The following is a 19,715-nucleotide window of genomic DNA, read 5'->3' on the forward strand; positions in this document are numbered from 1 at the left end:
TAATTGCATTATTTAATATTCAGGAAGGTGAACTACAATGATCTCCTACTTATTGGGAGGTATTTATCAAGACATGCAAGATAAAAGATGACATATTTGTTGATCATCAATAGTCAACATTAGATGTAAGAATATAAGCTCAAATATCTTTAAACGTTAATAATGATTAGCTCTTCTAATTGTATATCTTATATGAATATATATTTTTATTTAAATAAGAAGAAATAACTACTAGAGTTACACATGCGTCTCAACCTACTACAGAGGGATATGAGGCGTAGACTTTATCCACTAACCAGTTAAATAAGATATATTATGATGTGGTGGGTGGAAGGAAAAAGACCTTCACCCTCTATGGTCTTGGGTCCCGGGCGAGAGTTGTATATGATTGTTTAACGACTCCTAAGGTCAGGGATCGTCCCAATGGATCATCTACTAGAGTAGAAGCCTTAGTGTAAGAAAACCAAGATTTGACGAATCAACTCTTAACATTAAAGCAAGAATTTACATAGTCTCGGCAAGCCCAAATGAGATATGAGCAAATTGGATAGGAAATGCAAGAATTTATGGTTTGAATGACTCAAACACTGCATCATTTTGACTCTTAGGCGACTCAGGACTCTCAGGACCCCCACAATACTGATCAATAGCTAACTGAAAGGTGTGTTGACCTTTAACTTTTTTTATACTTATTAAACATGCAAAATAGATCTATTAATTTTCATATTAGATATATCTCTAATTGTATTAGATCTTTTCAGGAGCATTGTAGATCTATTCTATATCTCACCATCAATAGATATCCAAACTAGTATTCAAGTGTGTAAAATAATTGTTTAGATAATTTTTTTATTATAATGTTCATCTTATTTAGTTTAAATTCAATTTTTTTAATCATAATTTTAATGATGTATAACTAGTTTTTCCTTATTTTATTAATAACATATTATATTATATTTTCTATAAAATTGGATAATACTGGCTAGTTTTAGAGTGAGATTGACAGTTTTTATTATCACTGATAATGTATTTGAATTTATTAGATTCAGAAGTTTATTAATTAAATTTGAGATATTTATCTTTTTTGGATTTTATTTGATATGTTGGGATTGAATTTGAAAACTTGTTGAATTTAGTTTGGATAAGTATGGTTTGTATCATATGTTACTATGTTTGTAAATATATGGATTTATACAATTGAGGTGTGGTTTTTGTATCATTTGTGTTGTGAATGTGTTAGATTGGATGTTGTGTTGTGTTGTGAATGTGAATATGTTGTGAAAACCATTCTTTGTGATTGTGTATTATTTGGTTCTATATGTAAAAGGGAAAATGTGAAAACGAGGAGGTTCTGCCAAAAATTTTATAAAATTTAGCGACAAAATATTAAATATTTAGTAACATATATTTAATGTTCCATCACTATTTAAAGACAGGTATTTAGCACTGGATATTTAATAGTCCATCTTTAATTAACAATAGACTATTAAATATTCGTCGCTAATAAACGACAGAGTTATAATTTCTGTCGCTAAGATTAGAGATGAAATCAAATCCTCCGTCGCTAAAGTTATGACGAAATAATAACTCCGAATATAACAATGGAATTTTAGTTTCATCACTAAATGCGATAGATTTAAATTGTCCATAATTACGTTTAGCGACCGAATTAAATATTCCGTCTTTAATATTAACGACGAACTGTTAATATTCTTCGCTATATTTGATGATGAAATTTATATTCCGTTGCTAATATTAGCGATAGACAATTTAAATCCGTCACTAGTCATGACGACAGAACTAAAATTCCGTCATTAAATGACAGTCAATGTCTAATTTTATGGTGACGTAAATAATCGGTTACTATTCACAGATAGATTAACGACCAATTATTCCATCATTAATTGACTTTTTTCTGATAGTGTTCTAAGTATTTTAGCATCGCATCACACCCATGGAGACAATCAATGGATTCCTTTTTGTTCAAACATTAGATAAAATCACACGATGATTTGCAAACCATCAAATATGTTAGCCTTTTGCATTTCGAGATTGTGGCTTATTCGTAAACTAGTAATTCATGTATCTTGTTGCTACAAAAGGAAGCGAAACCTTGAACATAGAACGACTTCTTTCCTTTCGACGGGTGAGTGTTAGCTTGCCGCCTTCCCACTTTCTAGCAATGCCATGTTCGTATTGTTAACGAGAAATTAGATCAATTTCGATGGTGTTTCGCTCCTCAAGCTTCTCAAACTAGGCATGTAGCTACAACTCGAGGGACCATCCTTAGTGGTTGTTAAAAGGCAAAGTTTGAATCGCCATTAACATCATCACCGCCGTTCTTGCCCTTTGATGCTTAGCTCAACTATAAGGAAAGTGCTTAAATATATTGAAGAAAGCCCATCTTTATACTCGGCGTTGTACCATGTTATTTATATTAATAAAAATTATATGAATTAATATATTTTACAAAATATTTTTTAGATGGTTTAAAATTAATTAAACTCTCTAAATTATTTTGCTATATGAAACCAAAAAAAAACATTAGCTTTTAAAATAAATTTTCTTAGTGAATAGGTGAATATTAATAATTAAAATAAACAAGACTAGGCCATGCTTGGCCTGTGGGACGGTTGTGGCCCACAAGCCTAGGTCATGCTTGGCTAGTGGGCCGAGTCAAGTCCAATTTTAATTATTAATATTAAATGTATAATTATATTTTTTTTTTTGTAATTTCAGTTAAAACTCCTTATGCTAATCAGTTATTTAATTCTAATCAGTCTATTTATAAATTTGATTATAAATGAATGGCGTATTTGTAAATTTGCGCAAGAGAAACAATACATGAAAAATACGGGAAAATGTGTAGACATATACGTATGCATACGTATACATACTGAGAACGGGAGGTCGTATTTAGCTTGGGACGCCTCGCTTCTCTGCGCCTCTCTATCTCGTCGCTTCCGATCGAAATGCCTGCCCAAAAGCGCCCGATGCCTCCTCCGCCGCCGCCGCCTCTGCCCTCCGATGACGCCCCTCCGGAGCCCCCTTCGCAGCTGCAGCAGCAGGAGGATGAGGAAGAGGAAGCCGTGGTAACGGCGGTTAAGGAGGAGGAGAAATCGCCCTCCAATCTGCCTCAGGAACAGGATGGTAGTGGTGGCCACGCCTCCTCCCGCCTTCTCTCTGTCAGATTTTTTATTCTGGTCGAGGAATCTCAACCTTGGGATGCCGCGCGGGCGGCGTTTGTTTGGCTACGCAGGTTGCGAGGGGGAAGGTGGCGACAGCGAGTCGGAAGATGATGAGGACTACGCGGATGAGTAAGTGCCTCTTTTCCTTGTCGTTTAGTTATCTCGTTCTCTCTTTGGTTTCGTGGATTCGGGATGGTCTTGGTGGCGTTCGCTTTTTGACCCGTCGCCGGCGAACGCTTGCCAGCTCAGTAGATCTGATCTCGTCAAGGGATTTGTCTTCCGTTCGATCGTGTTACCTTCATGTTCTCTGACGATATTTGGTTATGGTTGCGACTAGGCGGGCATCGTTAGTTTGAGCTAGCAGAGTTGGGAATTGGAACCTTGATTCTTACGTGTATGCTAAAGAGTAAAAATGTTTACGATAACACGCCAATTGTTATTGGTTATCTGTGACTGATGATTCTTGCACATCCAAGTATCGAATGCGACCTTCTCCTTGTTACTTGCAGCAGCCCCAACGTTAGCTCGCTCCTGGTTGTCCCGTAACCCCTGTAAATTGCTATAATGCTGTGAACTTCAACCTTAGAAAAGGGAGATTCGCAAAAATGGTAGCTAGGTAGGTTGAATTCCTTGACAATATACTTGTTATAAGAATTGAATCGCTGTAATCAATAATCTAAAATCCCTTGGCATCATATACAGGTAACAGGTAGCTAATCTGAGTAATTCTTATATCACTTCCTAACTCCGTGGGGCAATCCATCACTTCAAATTACAAGATATAGAAAAGAGAAACAAATGCTTGACCTGAGTTTACTTGTGCAGCCTATGTATGTGTTGGTATCTTTTGGATGTCAATTTTAAGGTTATTACAATTTTTGACACTCTTAGATCATTCTGATGGTCTGTGGAGGTCTTTTTAGATTCCCTCTCTTTGTAGCATTATCTGGCATTGAATGTGATCAATTCAGTTATATCTATCTGGGTTGAGTTTGTGGAGCAGATTACTCGACTTAGATTCTTTTCAACCTAGATTTGTAAGCTAGAAAACCATTCACAATATGGAATTATCGTTAATTCTTGGTTTGGACACATGAAAACTATGGTTCTTAGGCATTTACTATGATACCATATAGTAGCACACTGAGTATAGTTTGCTAATAATATTATTGACATATTATGAGAGATGCCAGAGTGACTTAAATGTTCTATTGAATATTCTTGTAGCAAGTTAAGCAACTTCTTGCTTGGCTGATGCTGTTATCTATTATTCTGGACATACTATCTTGATGGAAATTCAATTTTCACTTTGCTAACACTTTTTGATAGATCTAAGTTCCTGAACTAATGCTGAATTTTGAAACAATGTGTTCAAATCCATAAGTGTACAAAAGTAATTATATATTCTTGTTTGGAGTCTATAGATTGACCTCGTTCAAATCCATGATCTATCTTACAATTTTGACAAAGGTTTTTCAGCTTCAATTCAAAATGATGCTTAAAATTTTTATCGACAAATTTATAAATCCATTCATCTACAAAGAATTCCTGCCTTGTGCTGATTGTGTACCTTTTTCCTTGACTGAATTTGGCGATACTTTCTCATTCAAACTTTAATTTAGTAAAAAATTTCATCTTAACTTTATTTTCTTTCCGTGTTATCTTTACTTCTCCTTCAGAGGTTGGTATGCTTTAGCATTTAAAGAAAATATGCTGCCTACATGGAATATGATTCTGGCCCCTTGGTTTACAGATTTGTCGTAGTGAAATTAGCAGACATACGCAAAGAGGTACAATGCCCTATCTGTTTAGGTATGCCCACTTGATCCAAAGTTTAATAGTGGTACATGTCACCTTGATTGTTGATTGCTTCAGGGAAATTCTAGCTTTTAAGATTTTATCTGCATGTTATACTACTTATGTAGTTGCCTTTAGCTTCATAATTAACATACATTTTCAATTCAAAATCTTCATATTTATTTTCTAGTAACTTGAAAAATATCCCAATGTTGCATATTCGGTAGTTAAAGATGAAACAAATTAGATTATGTGGAATATTACGTTAAGTTTATGCTTCTGAACTCTCTCCTATTTATTTCTGCATGTTCTCTTTGGCTATTTGTTAAGAATGTAAATATACTAAGTTTGTTCCTTTCATAGTGCTCGAGCTTTTGTGATAAGTGATTAGCCAATCACTTTCACATGGTATCGAAGCAGGAGCTTCGTGCACAAATTCACCCATGTCAACAAAAAACTCATTGGTTGGTCTACAATACTAATTGAATTGAAGAGGTGCAACAGCTACTTTTATTTGGCAAGTGAGTTAAATTTTAAATGCAGTCAATAAAACTGCATGGTGCATATTAACAAATTACTTAACACTATTCTCTTATAGATAAAAAAAAAGGGCAGTCCGGTGCACAAAGCTCCCGCCATGCATGGTCCCAGGGAAGGATTCATTGTACGCAGTCTTACCTTGCTTTTTGTAAGAGGTTATTTCTAGGATTCGAACCGTGACCTTTTGATCAAATAGCAACAACTTTACCGTTGCGCCAAGGCTCCCCTTCAAAAAAATTCACATCTATAATATAAAGATTATGTAAAAAAGAAAATGCAAATACAAGAACTTTTCCATTACTGCATTTATGCAGTTAAGTTTTTTGATGGGTTAGACAAAGGGTTTAAGTTAGATTTGTTGATTTATTTAATATGTGTGTGAAATTGTGTAAGATCTACTATGTATACAGTTGACTTGGCATGGCCTGCTTGATGGCTTGATGGCTCAAGGTCCATAGAGATCAAAGAAGAATGACACGAGATTGTAGGATGAGGTTTGTGGAGATTAGAGGATGGTATGGCCATGGTTTAAAGTGTCGTGCCGAGACGGTCGAAACGGACGAAACATCTTGTTTCGCCTGGCGATCGACACCGGCACGACCTCGGCACCAGACTTACGAGGAACATGTTGCGCGACCCTGTGGCCGCAGTGAAGGGGTCGCTCAACCCCGCAACAGCAGCGGAGGGGTCGCATAACCCTTCTACCGCCGCCTCGGAGGCGTCGCGCCACCCTATAGCCACTGTAGAGGGGTCTCATGACTACCGCAGTCGCGCCAAAGGAGGCACGCAATCCCCGCGACCTTGGTGCAGGGTTGCGCAACCCCGCGGTAGCGCCGAAGTCACGTGAGCTCACAGTGATGTCAAATTTCGGATTTTTTTAATTAAACTTAGATTAACTATTTTAATCAACTCCTAGCTATGATGGAGATAATATAAAGAGATTTTATTAAACCCTAATAAAATTATCTAATTAATTTTATATTTCATTTATTTTAATTTAGAAAATGTAATAAAAATTTTATTTATTTATTTATCTATTTTCACATCCTTTTCTTTTTTTAAGATTATTTTTTATATATTTTTTAAAATATTTATGTTAAATATTTTATTTTTTTATTAATATATTTTATATTTAAAAAATACTTGAACTATATCGGCACGACACGATACGGTACTGAAACTGTATCGTTCCGGTCCAAGACCAAAACCTCGGCACGGGTTGAAATTTTAAACCTTAGGTGTGACCATTTGAAAGACCGCAAGACGAGGTCTGTGGAGATTAGAGAAGGATGGCGCAGACATTTGAGGGATTACAAGACAAGGTCCATGGAGATTGAAAAAGGATGACACAAGCATCCAAGGGATCGCGGGATAAGGAGCATCAGAGCAGTATAGAGCTGAAGGAAGAACTATGTAAGCGAAGGCATGAAGGATGACACGAAGAGGAGCTAGGAGCTCAGTGCATATGAAAGATGAGTAACTTGATGGGAGAAGACCTTAAGACTTGGAAAGATTCCATGAGAGATGCAAGTGGAGTGACTTGTGTACATGGGACAAGGATAGATGACAATTTAAGCAAACTCGACCATAGATATAGTCGAAGTTAGGGTTGTCAATCGTATGATGGTTGGAGATTTGATAAGTGGTGATGAAAAAACTCAATACCCTAAGTGTTTCGGGGTATTGTAATTTGCCAGGTGGACTGATGATCCAATTAGTTTGGGGTATTGTGGTTGGAATAGTTGATTGACGATTAACTCTCATGTGACTCATCATTCGGCAAACTCATAGAATGTTTGCTAGTCGACTGAATAGTCGTAGGATAGGATAGTTGACTGGGCAATCAATTGATGGTCTAGGACTGATTCAAATGAAGCTGAAGATGGAAGAAGCAACGATAGGATTCAGATAAGATGTTGGGATCAATTGACTAATGATAAGCCAACAGTCAACTAATGGCTGTCACATCAGCAGGATAATAGAAAAGTTTAAATTCAATAAGAAGGCTATAAAAGGAGTTGAGGTAGCTGCAAAAGTAGCAATTCTCTATTTTCTAGCATAAAATTATTTATTTGTTCTTATATTTTGCAAATCTTGCACCCTAATATTTAAGAGGTTTTTCCACTTTTGGTGCTTAACTGAAGAGGAGAAAGAAAGATAGTGACATTTGAGAGTGATCCACCTAAAGCATCATAGACCGTGGATGGAGGAACCTTGGGAGGTTGCCAATCCATGTTAAATCATTGCGTATCTGTGTGCTTTTATTGTGTTCTTTACTTTCTGTTGTGTTTTTTCTATAGAACACTAACATTGTAGATAAGTGGTGTTCACCCCATTTACCACATTGGCACCTGATCTAACAACCGGGATTGAGCTTCCATGAGCAACTATGATGAATCTTCCATCAGCCCAACACAACATCTGCACCTAGCTTGAAACTATATTTCAAACCATGGTCATACCAGATCAAATATTGATCAAATTGGCATGATTTTTTTTACAAGATCATTTTACAACCAATACGGGAATCATATGGATGTACTGTACTAGTCAAACTTCTATGCTTACCAATTTGAAAAAACATGTAATATTTATGCAAAAAATCATAAATTAACAGGCAACATTAACAATCTTTTAGGAAGCATAATCATCATGTATTTTCTCAACTCATCAAATTCCTCACTCTTCATATTTAGCAATTCTTTTTTACTCATTCTAATGTAGGAAACAAATGAATATTGTTGATACTTGATATAACTCTCTTTCTTGTAAGGCTTTTGCAACCATGCAGTCTTGTTCCAAACCATTGACAAAATATCTTTATGATTATCACATTTTTTAGTTAATTGATCTCTTCCCTTCCCATTTTATCAAATTTTTATATATGGATTAATCTAGAGATAAACTTAACAGGTCAGCTTCTCCTTTACTTTATTCCTATGGACATTAAGTTAGATTAAAATTGATGCAAGAGGATCTGAAGATTTTTATTATTATTTTTGGTAATTTTAATTCTTTTGGTATTTTAGGTCTTTTAGGTATTTTAGGTATTTTTGGTAATTTTATCTTTTGAATTTTTATATTTTGAGTCCGTTTAGAAATTTTAGAATTGTGGGTCTATTAATATTTTTTCCTTTCTTTTAGAGTTTCTTTTCTTTTTTTGCAAGTTAGGAATTGTAGTCCATATATGAAATTTCTTTTATTTATTTGGGTTTCAGGGTTTGTAGTCTTGCAGTCTATATAGAATTGTCCTCAAATATTAAATAAAATTTTCTTTTGCGAAAAAATCTAGAGGCCAGCGGTTCTTTTCTTGTCTTCTCCTCAATTCCCCCTTCTCTTCAGTCTGCAGTATAATCGCTATCCTGCTCGGTGTTAGTATCAGAACAGTCAGGTTCCGAATGAGAAAGTCGAGCGTCGAATCCAATGGAAGGTCGTTGTGGTCATGATCATTGATGTGTCAGGTAGGTTCCGGTTGAGGAAGCCTCATACCGTAGTCGTAGCGCCCAAGATGAGATTGAGAATTTACTGATGCAAAGTCATAAATTTAACCCAGCGTGTAGCGGTGGTGACGCGAAATTTTAAAGATCACGAGGTACATGGTCGAAAAGATTGATATGGAGACCTCGGATTTCGAGTTGATCTACCCGAATTTTCTAGTACATCACAAACATAATTTTATTGATTGGATCAATAAAGTGGAGTGGTTCTTCGATTATAAGTAAATTCTGGATCAGATGAAGGTGAAGCTGATTACCATCAGACTCAAGGGTCGAGCATCATTGTGATAGGAGCACTTACAATATTCACGAGACAGGCAAGACAAAACCAAGATCAAGGATTGGGAGAAGATGAAAAGTCAATTTCTTCTCTTCGATTATACTCAAACTTTGTTCAAGGAGGATTAGACTTCACTATGGAGAGTGATAACTTCAACACCCGAGGTGACCTGGACGGATTTGAAGATGGTTTAGAAGAGGAAATTGAACTAAAAGAAGTTGATGAACCTAACATGCTGCAAGTGGTGGAAGATGCTGTAATTGAAGAGGAATCTCGATCTCAAATTGGAGACGAGACTGAGGTTATTAGCGAGTCGGTATATGACGATTATGGAGCGGACAAAGTGCTTGATTATGATCATTTATTCATTCCATATTCATATTCTGTCCAACAAGGTAATTCTGAACCTTTTATCAAATTATATCAAGCAATTGATTGAGGAAGACCTAGAAGCAAGACTGAAGAGATTTGCGAACTGATTTACAATGATGATGGAGTTGACGAGGTGCATCAACTATTTTCAGACTGTGCTGAATTTATCCCAGAAGATCTTCCTCCTGGAGTACCCTTGCGATAGTTGTTACCAGCATTGTCGTCATTCTTTGAAAGCAAGATATTGCATGGGATTTGCACTAGTGATTTCAAAGATTTTTACAACTTAAATTTGTCGGGAAAGGTGAGTATATGCTTGGTGATTAAAAATAATCATAGTGAGTTTGGTAATCTCAAGATAAGACATTGAACAAATGAATATACCTAATTTCAAAATTTTAATGAACGATGTCAATAGAGTTCTAGTACAACTATATTCGTCATTTGGATTGACAAGGATTTTCAAAGTCTAACAATTGCTAGTAAATTTTGCCGATTTGGTATCAGATAATCTTTCTCTTGGCTACCACCTGAAACTACTCTAAACTCGATGACGAGTTCTTTCAACCCACAGTGATTGTGCAGGAGGATCCCAAGACTTTTATCATTATTTTTGATAAGTTTAATTCTTTTGATATTTAAGGTACTTTTTGATATTTTATGTATTTTTGGTAATTTCTATCTTTTTATATTTTGAGTCCGTTTAGGAATTTTATGATTGTGAGTTTGTTAATAATTTTTCTTTTCTTTTAGAATTTTTTTCCTTTCTTTACAAGTTAGGAATTGTAATCCATATATTAGAATTTCTTTCCTTTATTTGGGTTATGCAGTTTATATAAACCTCTGTTTAGCTGATTGAGGAATTATCTTCGAATATTAAATAAAATTTTCTTTTTCAAAAAAATCTAGAGGATAATGGTTTCTCTTCTTGTCTTCTCAATTCTTCCCTTCTCTTTAGTTGTAGGATAATCGCTATCCCGACGTCAGAAATAATAAATTGGCTCGTCACTACCGGTTGAAAATCAGAAAAATACATGAAGTAAATGAAACCATATATGCTACTCACTAAAAGCAACAAGAATGAGAAAAAAAATATAACAAAACCCAGAGAGGTAAATTATGTGAAGGTGGATGTTGTGAAAAAGGGATTAATAGGACAAAGTGAGGATATAGATGGTTAGTGAACTTTTGGCCAGTCTAATCCATCCAAGAATGCAATAGAAAGTTGATTGGAAATAAAGTGTTGTTCATCTATTCAGCAATAGATGAGTTGAATCAATTGGGGTGGAAGCATTAGAGGTAAATCAAACAAAACTCTATTCAATATAATTAAAAACAATTAAATGGATTTGGTTAGGTTTTTTTTTTTTGATAAAAGGTAAATATGTATATGGAGCGAAAGGGATATACAGCAACCTATTGCACATGGCTACCACTTGTCATGTCCGGACAAATACCAAATCGGAGTGGAATGTCCATAAGGCCGCCTAATGATATAGCGCCGCACACAAGGAGTGGCACTTGTACATAGAAAGCACTATGTACATAGAAATTGATTTGGTTAGTGGCCTTGCATGAAGGGGAGCATTGGCGCAATCCTAAAGTTGTTGCCGTGTAATCTAGAGGTCACGAGTTCGAGTCTCAAACACAACCTCTTGCAAAGCAGAGTAAAACTGCGTACAATAGACCCTTTTTTGAGATCCCATATTGGTGGAAGATTTGTGCATCAGGCTGCCCTTTTGTTAGTAGCCTTTCATAGAGCTTTGTTGTCCCTGGGGCAAACATGGTTGGATGATTATGATGTTGGTAACCCTTATGGCTTCTTGTTATCCTTAACTGTGTTTCTGCTTCTTCTTATCGTGACAATGAATGTTTCCACACATTCCTACAGTCCCTCTGATGAGAAGTTTGTCCTTCAGATTTACTGAAGTCTTTTATTTTCCAGGTATAATCAGGAAAACGAGGACGGTCATGGAATGCTTGCACCGGTTTTGCAGGGCATGCATCGACAAATCAATGCGGCTGGGGTATGCTTCAAAAATTGTTTACTTTTTGAGCTTATACTGGAGTAAAATCCACTCTAACTGGTTCTGAACTAATATAACTAGCTTGGATGGTTCTTGCACTCAAACTAAGTTGAGATGATCTTATTCATTCAGGAACAATGAATGTCCAGCATGTCGTACTCATTGTGCGAGTCGACGATCTTTAAGAGATGATCCAAATTATGATGCGCTGATTGCAGCTTTGTACCCAGATATTGATAAATATGAGGAAGAGGTAAGTGATTCTGACTTTTGTTTGTACATCAGGTACTTTATGCAGTTCCCTTTTGCTGAGAATGGTTACTTCACTCTGTCAAACCTTTGGCTTTAGGAGCTATCTTTTCACGAAGAAGAGATGTACCGGAACAAGAAGGTACATTCTTATTCGAAGAGACTATGGCAACAATAAGTTATTAATTTTTTAAGCTCCATACCTTATAGTTGACTTTTTTTCCCGTGACAGCTACAAGAATCCATAGCTGAGATATTTCGACGACAATCTGAGGCTGTTGGTAAGAGAAAATCAACAGCAAAATCCACAGCTGCAGCTTTTGTTAGAAGATCACAGGGAAGTTATCGCAACTATGGGAGAGGTGGTAGCTGCGGTCGTGATGCTACAGCTGCAAGCTCAGATGATGATGATGACGACGAAGCAAATGCAAATGATATAGTAAACAATGATTCATCTGCAGATGAGCCCTCTCCTGATAGAAGGCCCAAAAAAAGACGCAAGAGGTGGAGCACGCCACGATCCTCCCCTGCCAAAATCAATGCGGGTGCTGGCAGCGATGATAATGTTGATAATGAAGCTAACAGAGAACACATTGGAACATCTTTGCAAGCAGGGAGCAGAGATATTCTTGCATGGGGTAAGAATGGCGCACGTAGCCAAACTAGACATGGTAATATGAGCGGCTTAAATGGTCGGATGATCAAGGGTGGGCGAATAACCAAATTGGTGGACTATCTCCGAAGTCTAGATGACAATGACGATGAGGTACAATAACAGTAAGAACACTATCATTTTTCTTGTACCTTAGGTTGTGAATTTCTCAAAAGCTATATCTTTATCTAAATTTTTTTTTTAGCTCGATGTGTATCTGACCTTGGTTCCTTTGGACAAAGAGAGAGTACCAAATTTGGAACAGCTGAATCTTTGTTGCCGACCGACATTATCAATTAGACACCTCTGCAACGTGAGTTTCTGTTTCTCCTCTACCATTTCAATACCTGAAATACTTGTGTAATTCTTGATATGGAAGACGATAATTGTGGGTTCTTGTGCGCAGTATATTGCTCTTCAGACATCAATTCCATCTGAAGAAGTTCAGATATATACGAGAACACTGGAATGTGGAGCCTCTGCAACCAACCAATCGAGTTCCATGGATACAGCTAGTAGCGAACTATTTTCAGGCTTGCAAAAGTTAGAAGAGCAAGAATCACTTTTAACCTTGTACAATTCCTTCCTCATCAAAGGGGAGTTGGTGAGTTATTGCAACTGACAGTCGATTAGTTTCTCATGATGTAACTCCACTTCTTAAGTTCATCTTCACCGTTCAGGTTTTGATCTACCATACGGGAATACAAACATAGAAAGGGCTCAACAGTTCTTCATTTATTTCCTGAATTCAACGGCGTCCAATCTAATCTCTCGGGATGTATATATTATACAGACAAGATTTCAGGAGGATTGGCTTCGCTCATGGCAATAGCTTCAGGATTTCATCAAAGATGGGTGAAAGTAGGTCTTGTTAGTGTTCAAGAATTAACATGATCCTACCGATTACCTTCAAAGGTCTTCAAAATTGTCTCGTAAAAGGAATCTCTACTTTCAATTGGTATTCTTCACTTTGTTACAAAACATTTCTGAGAATGATTCTCGACGAGTTGTTTCGCTATTGAATCTGTGTTGCTCTTCACAGTTGTGATTTAACAGTCTATGGAAGAAATATTGCATAGAGTTCGACGATAGTGAGATATAGCTGATTTGTAATTTGTTGCAATTCGAATTGTCGTTATGGTGGTTGTTATTTTACCAGAGATCCTTATTGTCCAAGTAGTTGACTTTTCATATAATAATTTAGTTTAAAAAAAAATTACCCTTTAAAATTGGAAATGCCCCCTTTGTCATGAAAATCTTCTTTCTAGAGATGACAATGCGGAACATAAGGGAGTCGTCTCCATGATCTTTCCTTAGCTGTCGAGCGGTTCAAACTCGGATCGACTATAAACATTTCATATCCGGATACAAAATGCAAAAGCTAAAAACTCGATCGATAGATCTAGTTCGCTTCTCCAAATGTACCATCCGATCTTGCTTCTATTTTAATATACAAATCTTAGCGATATCTAATCATTTGCTATTCATTTGTTCTTAGTTTGCTCAATGCAAACCAAACATACTTTTGGATAGCATCTCATCCATTTGCAAGAAGGTTGATGCGGCAGATACATAAGTGTTCCCACTTAGAATCAGAAAGTAAATCTTCTAGTTAATAGGATAGTCAAAGTCAAAGATAAGTCAACCCAAGAGAATGGTTGATTGGGACATCAGATATCACCATTCGATCAGATCTCCAACTCATGTGATGGGGTCCTCCTCTATTATAACGTCCCAATCAGATCTCTGATTCACGAGACTCTACTCCTCTACATCTTACCAATCTGATTTCCGACTCCCGAAGTTAAGCACCCTTCAACTCCCTATAAGATGAGCATGTATATTAGCAGATCCATCAGTCTATGGATCTTCCAACTCAGAAGCTCATTTCATAATTATTGTTGCACTTGAAATTGTCATCAGAGGCACGTGGGACCATGTCTTTGTACATAATACGAGATATAAATAACGTATGAGTGATGGGATTGTAAAATACAATAAAAATACACGAATTTGATATATCTCTTATTCTAATGTGACATTTAATTGATATGGGGATTACAAAAGTATTATAGAAGGGTCCCTCCCCCATAGACGCAAGTGCTTTGTTTTACCTCCAACTCATCTCATATTCTTTTACCGTCCATCTTCTTGTATTTTTCTCCACTTCACTGAGCGTTGGAATGATTACACTAGAGACCCCTGATCTACTTACTAATATTACTTCTTCTCGGTCCTACATGCTCTCCTGGTTCAAGGTCTTTTTCTGATCAACTTTGAAACTAACTCACGGTTCAGTTTCATTGATTTCAGATAAGATCAAAGGTTAAGCTTGATTGATTTTGGATAGGATCAAAAGTTAAATTTGATATTGAATTTGATCGATTTTCAATATCAAAGGTTGAGAGTGATAAGATGAGTCATCCAATGGGTCGAAGGAGAGACGAAATCCAATGTATCGAAGAAGAGAGAAGCGAAAAGAAAAGTCGAAGGAGAGAGGCGAAATCCAATGTGTCGAAGAAGAGAGAAGCGAAAAGAAAGGTCGAAGGAGAGAAGCGAAAAGACAGGAAGAATATCGATTGAATACTAAACCAAAGTGAAGATGATTTTTTGGAAGAATATTAGTTAAGGGCAATTTGCCAAAATACACCACTAATAATTTTAAATTATCAAAAGCTGTCCTTATAATTATTTTTTTACTTAAAAAATATTTCTATTTCTAAAGTATGCTTGATTATGTAAAGCAAACTATTTTACAAAAAAGCTCAGGAATAGATTTTAGATCAAAATTATTTTTTTAATAAAAAATAAACTATCTTACTTTTATTTCTGGGAAACAAAGATTTTGACCATTATAACCTTCATATCAAACATTTCTACTTTCTTGTATCTAAATATTTCATTAAAATAAAAAATTCATTTACAAATATTATTTTAATAACAATAAATATCACTGGCATATAGTATCTTCATCTACAATATTCTACAATCCATCATTTTACATGCCATTTTTGTTTAACTTATTGCAGAAAATCAAGCCAAACCAGCAAACACAAACTAAATTCAACGAGAGAGCAGTATTTGTATAGAACTGAAACATTATTTTTTTTTTTTTGTTTACTTTTAGTTGAATTTAACTACAATGCAAGAAATATCATCTTTGCTCTTCCTTGCAACAGCTTCCTCTGTCAAATTCTTGGCAGCTGTTTGAGGATCCTTTGCCTCTTTGATGAAATCCACTGCCTCTTGGTTCGACATAACCTGGCGAAACAAAACATTAAAAAGATTTTTATTCTGTCAATCTTTTGAAGGAGATGATGTTCTTGATTCTACATAACCAATATGAAGCACATACATTATGATTAAAGTCACTAAGAATCATTTTGGTTGAGTTCATTACCTTCCATAAGCCATCACTAGCCAGGATTAGAAACTCTGTATCATCATCTACAGTTTCGTCGACAACGTGGGGTTCCGAACTCAGGTGCTTCTTCAAGCTCCCATCTCCGAATGCTCTCGTCACAGCCAGCTGCCCATCCACACGCGGTACATCTCCTGAAACCGTATATTTATCTTTTTAAGGATAATACACTCTTTGATTCCAAAGTAAACAAGAAATTTCTCATACGCAAAGTCTAGAGCTCTTAACATTCGCTCAAATGAACTTATGGTTCATGACGAAGAAATTTAGTTAGGATATATATTTTACAAAACCTAATATAACTGATCAGCTGGAGATGCAGATGCAGTGGCGAACTAACAGGCTAGCACTAAAAGTATCAACTTCTTATGCAAAACTAGTTTATTTTAGTAAGTAAACAAATCATCAAACTAAAAGCAGCAAAATCTGAGTACTTTCCTTTTTCAAACTTCATTGTTTAATAATCTACAAGCAAAAATATAGTAACAGAACTTACAGTTCTATACACCTCTATTCAGTGCGTAAATAACAAAAAACACACTTTCCGTCTTCTCCACATTAATTGTCATTCTTCTCTCTCTTAATAAGTTTCCTTTCCTCAACGAATAGTACATGTTAGTGATCTCTTAATTATTGTCCATTGATCTTAACAATGTTAAATTTTTGGTTACCTAATATACCCTTAATTGAGCCAAAGGTAATGGGATCATGTATCTATAAAAGTAATTCAGTAATTTCAGAAGTATAAAAATCTGCAATATTTCTCAAGTAAATCTTCAACAACTAAATAAAAATAAAGCACAGCTTACCAGGAATGTTCGACACAAAACCACCCTTTTCTTCGACCATTTCTCGGTCCATGCTCGGTTCGTGATCAACAGAAAGTTGTATAGCTACACCATTCTTGGAAAGAACTGCACGTGAATCTCCAACATTCGCCACCACAAGCCTCGAACCATTGATTAATATAGCAGTGACTGCAGTAGAACCACCTCTACCCAATTCAGCAGTTTTCTCCAATATCTTGTTGTCGGTTCTATCATAAGCTTTCCTTATTGCAGTTTCTATATCACTGAAAAATTCAGGCTGCATGGAACATAACTTTTACAAGACGTTATTAAAACTTTCTTGTTATGAACAACAAATTTGCAAAATCTCCAAATGTCTATGCGCAATAACGACAAAGAAACAAATTACCTCCTTCAGTATGTTCTCAAAAAGATGAGCACGTAGGTAATCAGCAACTGAATGGCCCAAATGGCCATCAAAAACTGCAAATAGACCCAATTCATTGTGATTGACTTTCTTAAATTCTGCCACTAGATAATCCTCCATTGGATGACTCGATTTCCCTTTCACCAAGTGATAGCCATGCCTGATGCTTCTTCCTGAGACTTTACACTTGCCCTTGCCGGTATCTGAGGATGATGCAAACCCGGCCTTGGCCTGAGAGAATCACATCCCCTTTATGTAAACCACACTTGCAACAACAAAAACTTTAAAACCTCCAAATGAAATGCAATGATAAAAATGTTTTTCATACGAAAATTTTCAGGTGCCTCCTCAAGAATCTAAATTGCAAAGTTTTGTACTACAAAACTGGAGTATAATGCCAAACTATATTTTTTCAAAGACACAAACATGAATTTTAAGCCTTTTAAACAAGTTTTCAATGCTATTGGGCAGAAAATAGTTGCATTTTCTTCAAACCTCAATTTAGAACTCTCTTCAGACTTACTACAAACAACTAGAGAACAGCATCTATCAGATTAGTATCAACAAAGAATCGAATCATACTCTCATTTCCTAAAGCCCAACGACCTAGATCTCCACGAAATACACACGCATTCAATGCAAAAGCTTAAGGGGGAAAAAAAAGCTAAAAAGAGGGACACGATCAGATCAGAAATGATGCGTAAACCAAATAGGAGACCATCGATCACTGCTCTAGACAAAGCAATCAAATTTGCGATAACCAAAAGAAGAAGAAGAAGAAGAAGAAGAAGAAAAGGAACCTTTATCTTGTGCAAGATCTCCTTCCCTGTCATTGTTGCCGGCAGCGGCTTGCCAACGCTCCCGAGCGCGATTTCTTCAACAAAAAGAAGGAAAGATGGAAGCTTTGATGCGGCGATGTCAATAATAAAGTGGATTGAAGATGCCCTTTCTGATCTCTAGGGCTCGAGATGAGAGCGATGTGACGAAGAACCGATCGGATGGTTGGTGCGAGGGCGGTGGCCGCAATTGGTGAACACAGGTGTCAAAAATCTCCGGCGACCGTCGGATTGCCAGTTCCGTTCGAGACACCATTCACCATTCGACAGATTTTCGTATAAATTATGGGGCCCTCGCTTATCCAAATTGGTTTTTTTAATTAATGAAATTAAGAACCTGAATAATACATATTTTTTTTAAAATAAATAATAAATTAATATTTAAAATTGAGTTACTTGAGTTAAAAAAATCTTGGAATGAGCTTTAAAATATGGTTAATTTGATTTTTCGTCAAATTAATTAAAATTTTTAACAATAATATATTTCAATTTCATTACCTTTTAAATTTAGGACTATAATTAAAGATTATATAAAATCACAAATTAAATATTATCCCTCGTTTAAATATCTAATGATTATGATAATCACAAAAGGGGGACTGAATCGGTTTAATCGAATTAGAAATTTTAAAATCGGCATCGAATTTAATCAATTATTTTTTAAAAAAATTAATTTTTTAAAATAACTGAACCTAGTTAGTTAATTCGATTTAATCGAACTTTTACTCGCCTTTAATTCCATCTATTTTTCTGTTACTAATAGATTATTACTAATCGGAAAAAAATGTCAATCCTAAACTTAACTCAGAATTTCCTTATCTTCCAAACATGTTCTTATTTACTACGCTCTCTTTCAACATCCCTATCTCTCACTGTCTATTCAATACGATAACAAGTCTTTTTAATGTTTGTTCTATCGCTCTCTCGTGCTACGTCGGTGTCTCCATTTGTCGCTTTAGAATGTCATGCTCTGCCGCCTCTATCCACCGCCCTTTCTCCCACGTTGAAATCTCCGTCTACTCTTATTCTTGTCACGTTGGAATCTCCATCTACTCCTATTCCCAAATCCATGAAGACTCTATCAGCAGGGGCGAAGCTAGGATTAGATAACGAGGGAGGCCAATAACGAACTTGAGAAAGATCAAAGACACTAAGAAACTTCAACAGGTCGTAAAAGACCATAAAAACTATTGAAACCTTCCACGAAGAAAGATCAAGGACTGTACCATCTTCCCTTTGTGAGAAGATCAAACATACAAATAATAGAAGAAAGAGAAGGGAGCTAACAGATATGGAATGAAAATACCGACCGACGACCACCTCTAACAGAGCGAACGAGCTCAAGGTACATAGCCAGTGGCCCCAAACCCTAACTTGATTCACAGTCCTCGCCTTAATGCAGAGGATGACGCTTCTACCGAGTCTCTTATACAACAAACATGATCAAGCCCGATAATAATTCAAAAACTTGACGGATCATTTGCAAAGCATTACCATTTAGTAGGACGAGGACTAAGGAGGGATGGCAAAGCAGTACAAGGCACCAGCGACCTATCAAGACCACTCTAGTCAGCAACGTGACCGGTTCATGACGGTTTCCTCATCCTCAAGCTCAAGTATAAAAAAAAAACTAGTCATTGA

General features: G+C 36.1%; 2 protein-coding genes across 4 annotated transcripts; one reads left to right on the plus strand and one right to left on the minus strand.

Annotated features, from left to right (window-relative positions):
• The first annotated feature begins 2,931 nt into the window (after positions 1-2,931).
• Positions 2,932-13,760, plus strand: LOC122015299 (putative E3 ubiquitin-protein ligase RING1a). 3 transcript variants are annotated; one of them, XM_042572111.1, is made up of 10 exons: positions 2,932-3,153; positions 3,260-3,317; positions 4,942-5,000; positions 11,620-11,701; positions 11,834-11,954; positions 12,051-12,092; positions 12,183-12,716; positions 12,808-12,915; positions 13,009-13,206; positions 13,283-13,760. In XM_042572111.1, exons 1-10 carry the CDS (start codon positions 2,973-2,975, stop codon positions 13,313-13,315), a joined length of 1,416 nt encoding a protein of 471 aa, XP_042428045.1. In that variant the 5' UTR covers positions 2,932-2,972; the 3' UTR covers positions 13,316-13,760. The 3 variants fall into 3 exon arrangements, with proteins under 3 accessions (XP_042428045.1, XP_042428047.1, XP_042428046.1); XM_042572112.1 differs by having other exon boundaries at positions 2,933-3,150; XM_042572113.1 differs by lacking the exon at positions 4,942-5,000 and having other exon boundaries at positions 2,932-3,150.
• Positions 13,761-15,534: 1,774 nt separating this feature from the next.
• Positions 15,535-18,259, minus strand: LOC122017204 (probable protein phosphatase 2C 62). Its single transcript, XM_042574758.1, has 5 exons — positions 18,039-18,259; positions 17,221-17,469; positions 16,833-17,109; positions 16,003-16,157; positions 15,535-15,863 (listed from the first exon to the last, which is right to left on the minus strand). The coding sequence occupies exons 1-5, from the start codon at positions 18,069-18,071 to the stop codon at positions 15,726-15,728; spliced, it is 852 nt and encodes a 283-aa protein (XP_042430692.1). The 5' UTR covers positions 18,072-18,259; the 3' UTR covers positions 15,535-15,725.
• Positions 18,260-19,715: the final 1,456 nt, after the last annotated feature.

Source organism: Zingiber officinale, chromosome 8B (genome assembly GCF_018446385.1).
Source record: "Zingiber officinale cultivar Zhangliang chromosome 8B, Zo_v1.1, whole genome shotgun sequence".
Lineage (NCBI taxonomy): Eukaryota > Viridiplantae > Streptophyta > Magnoliopsida > Zingiberales > Zingiberaceae > Zingiber > Zingiber officinale.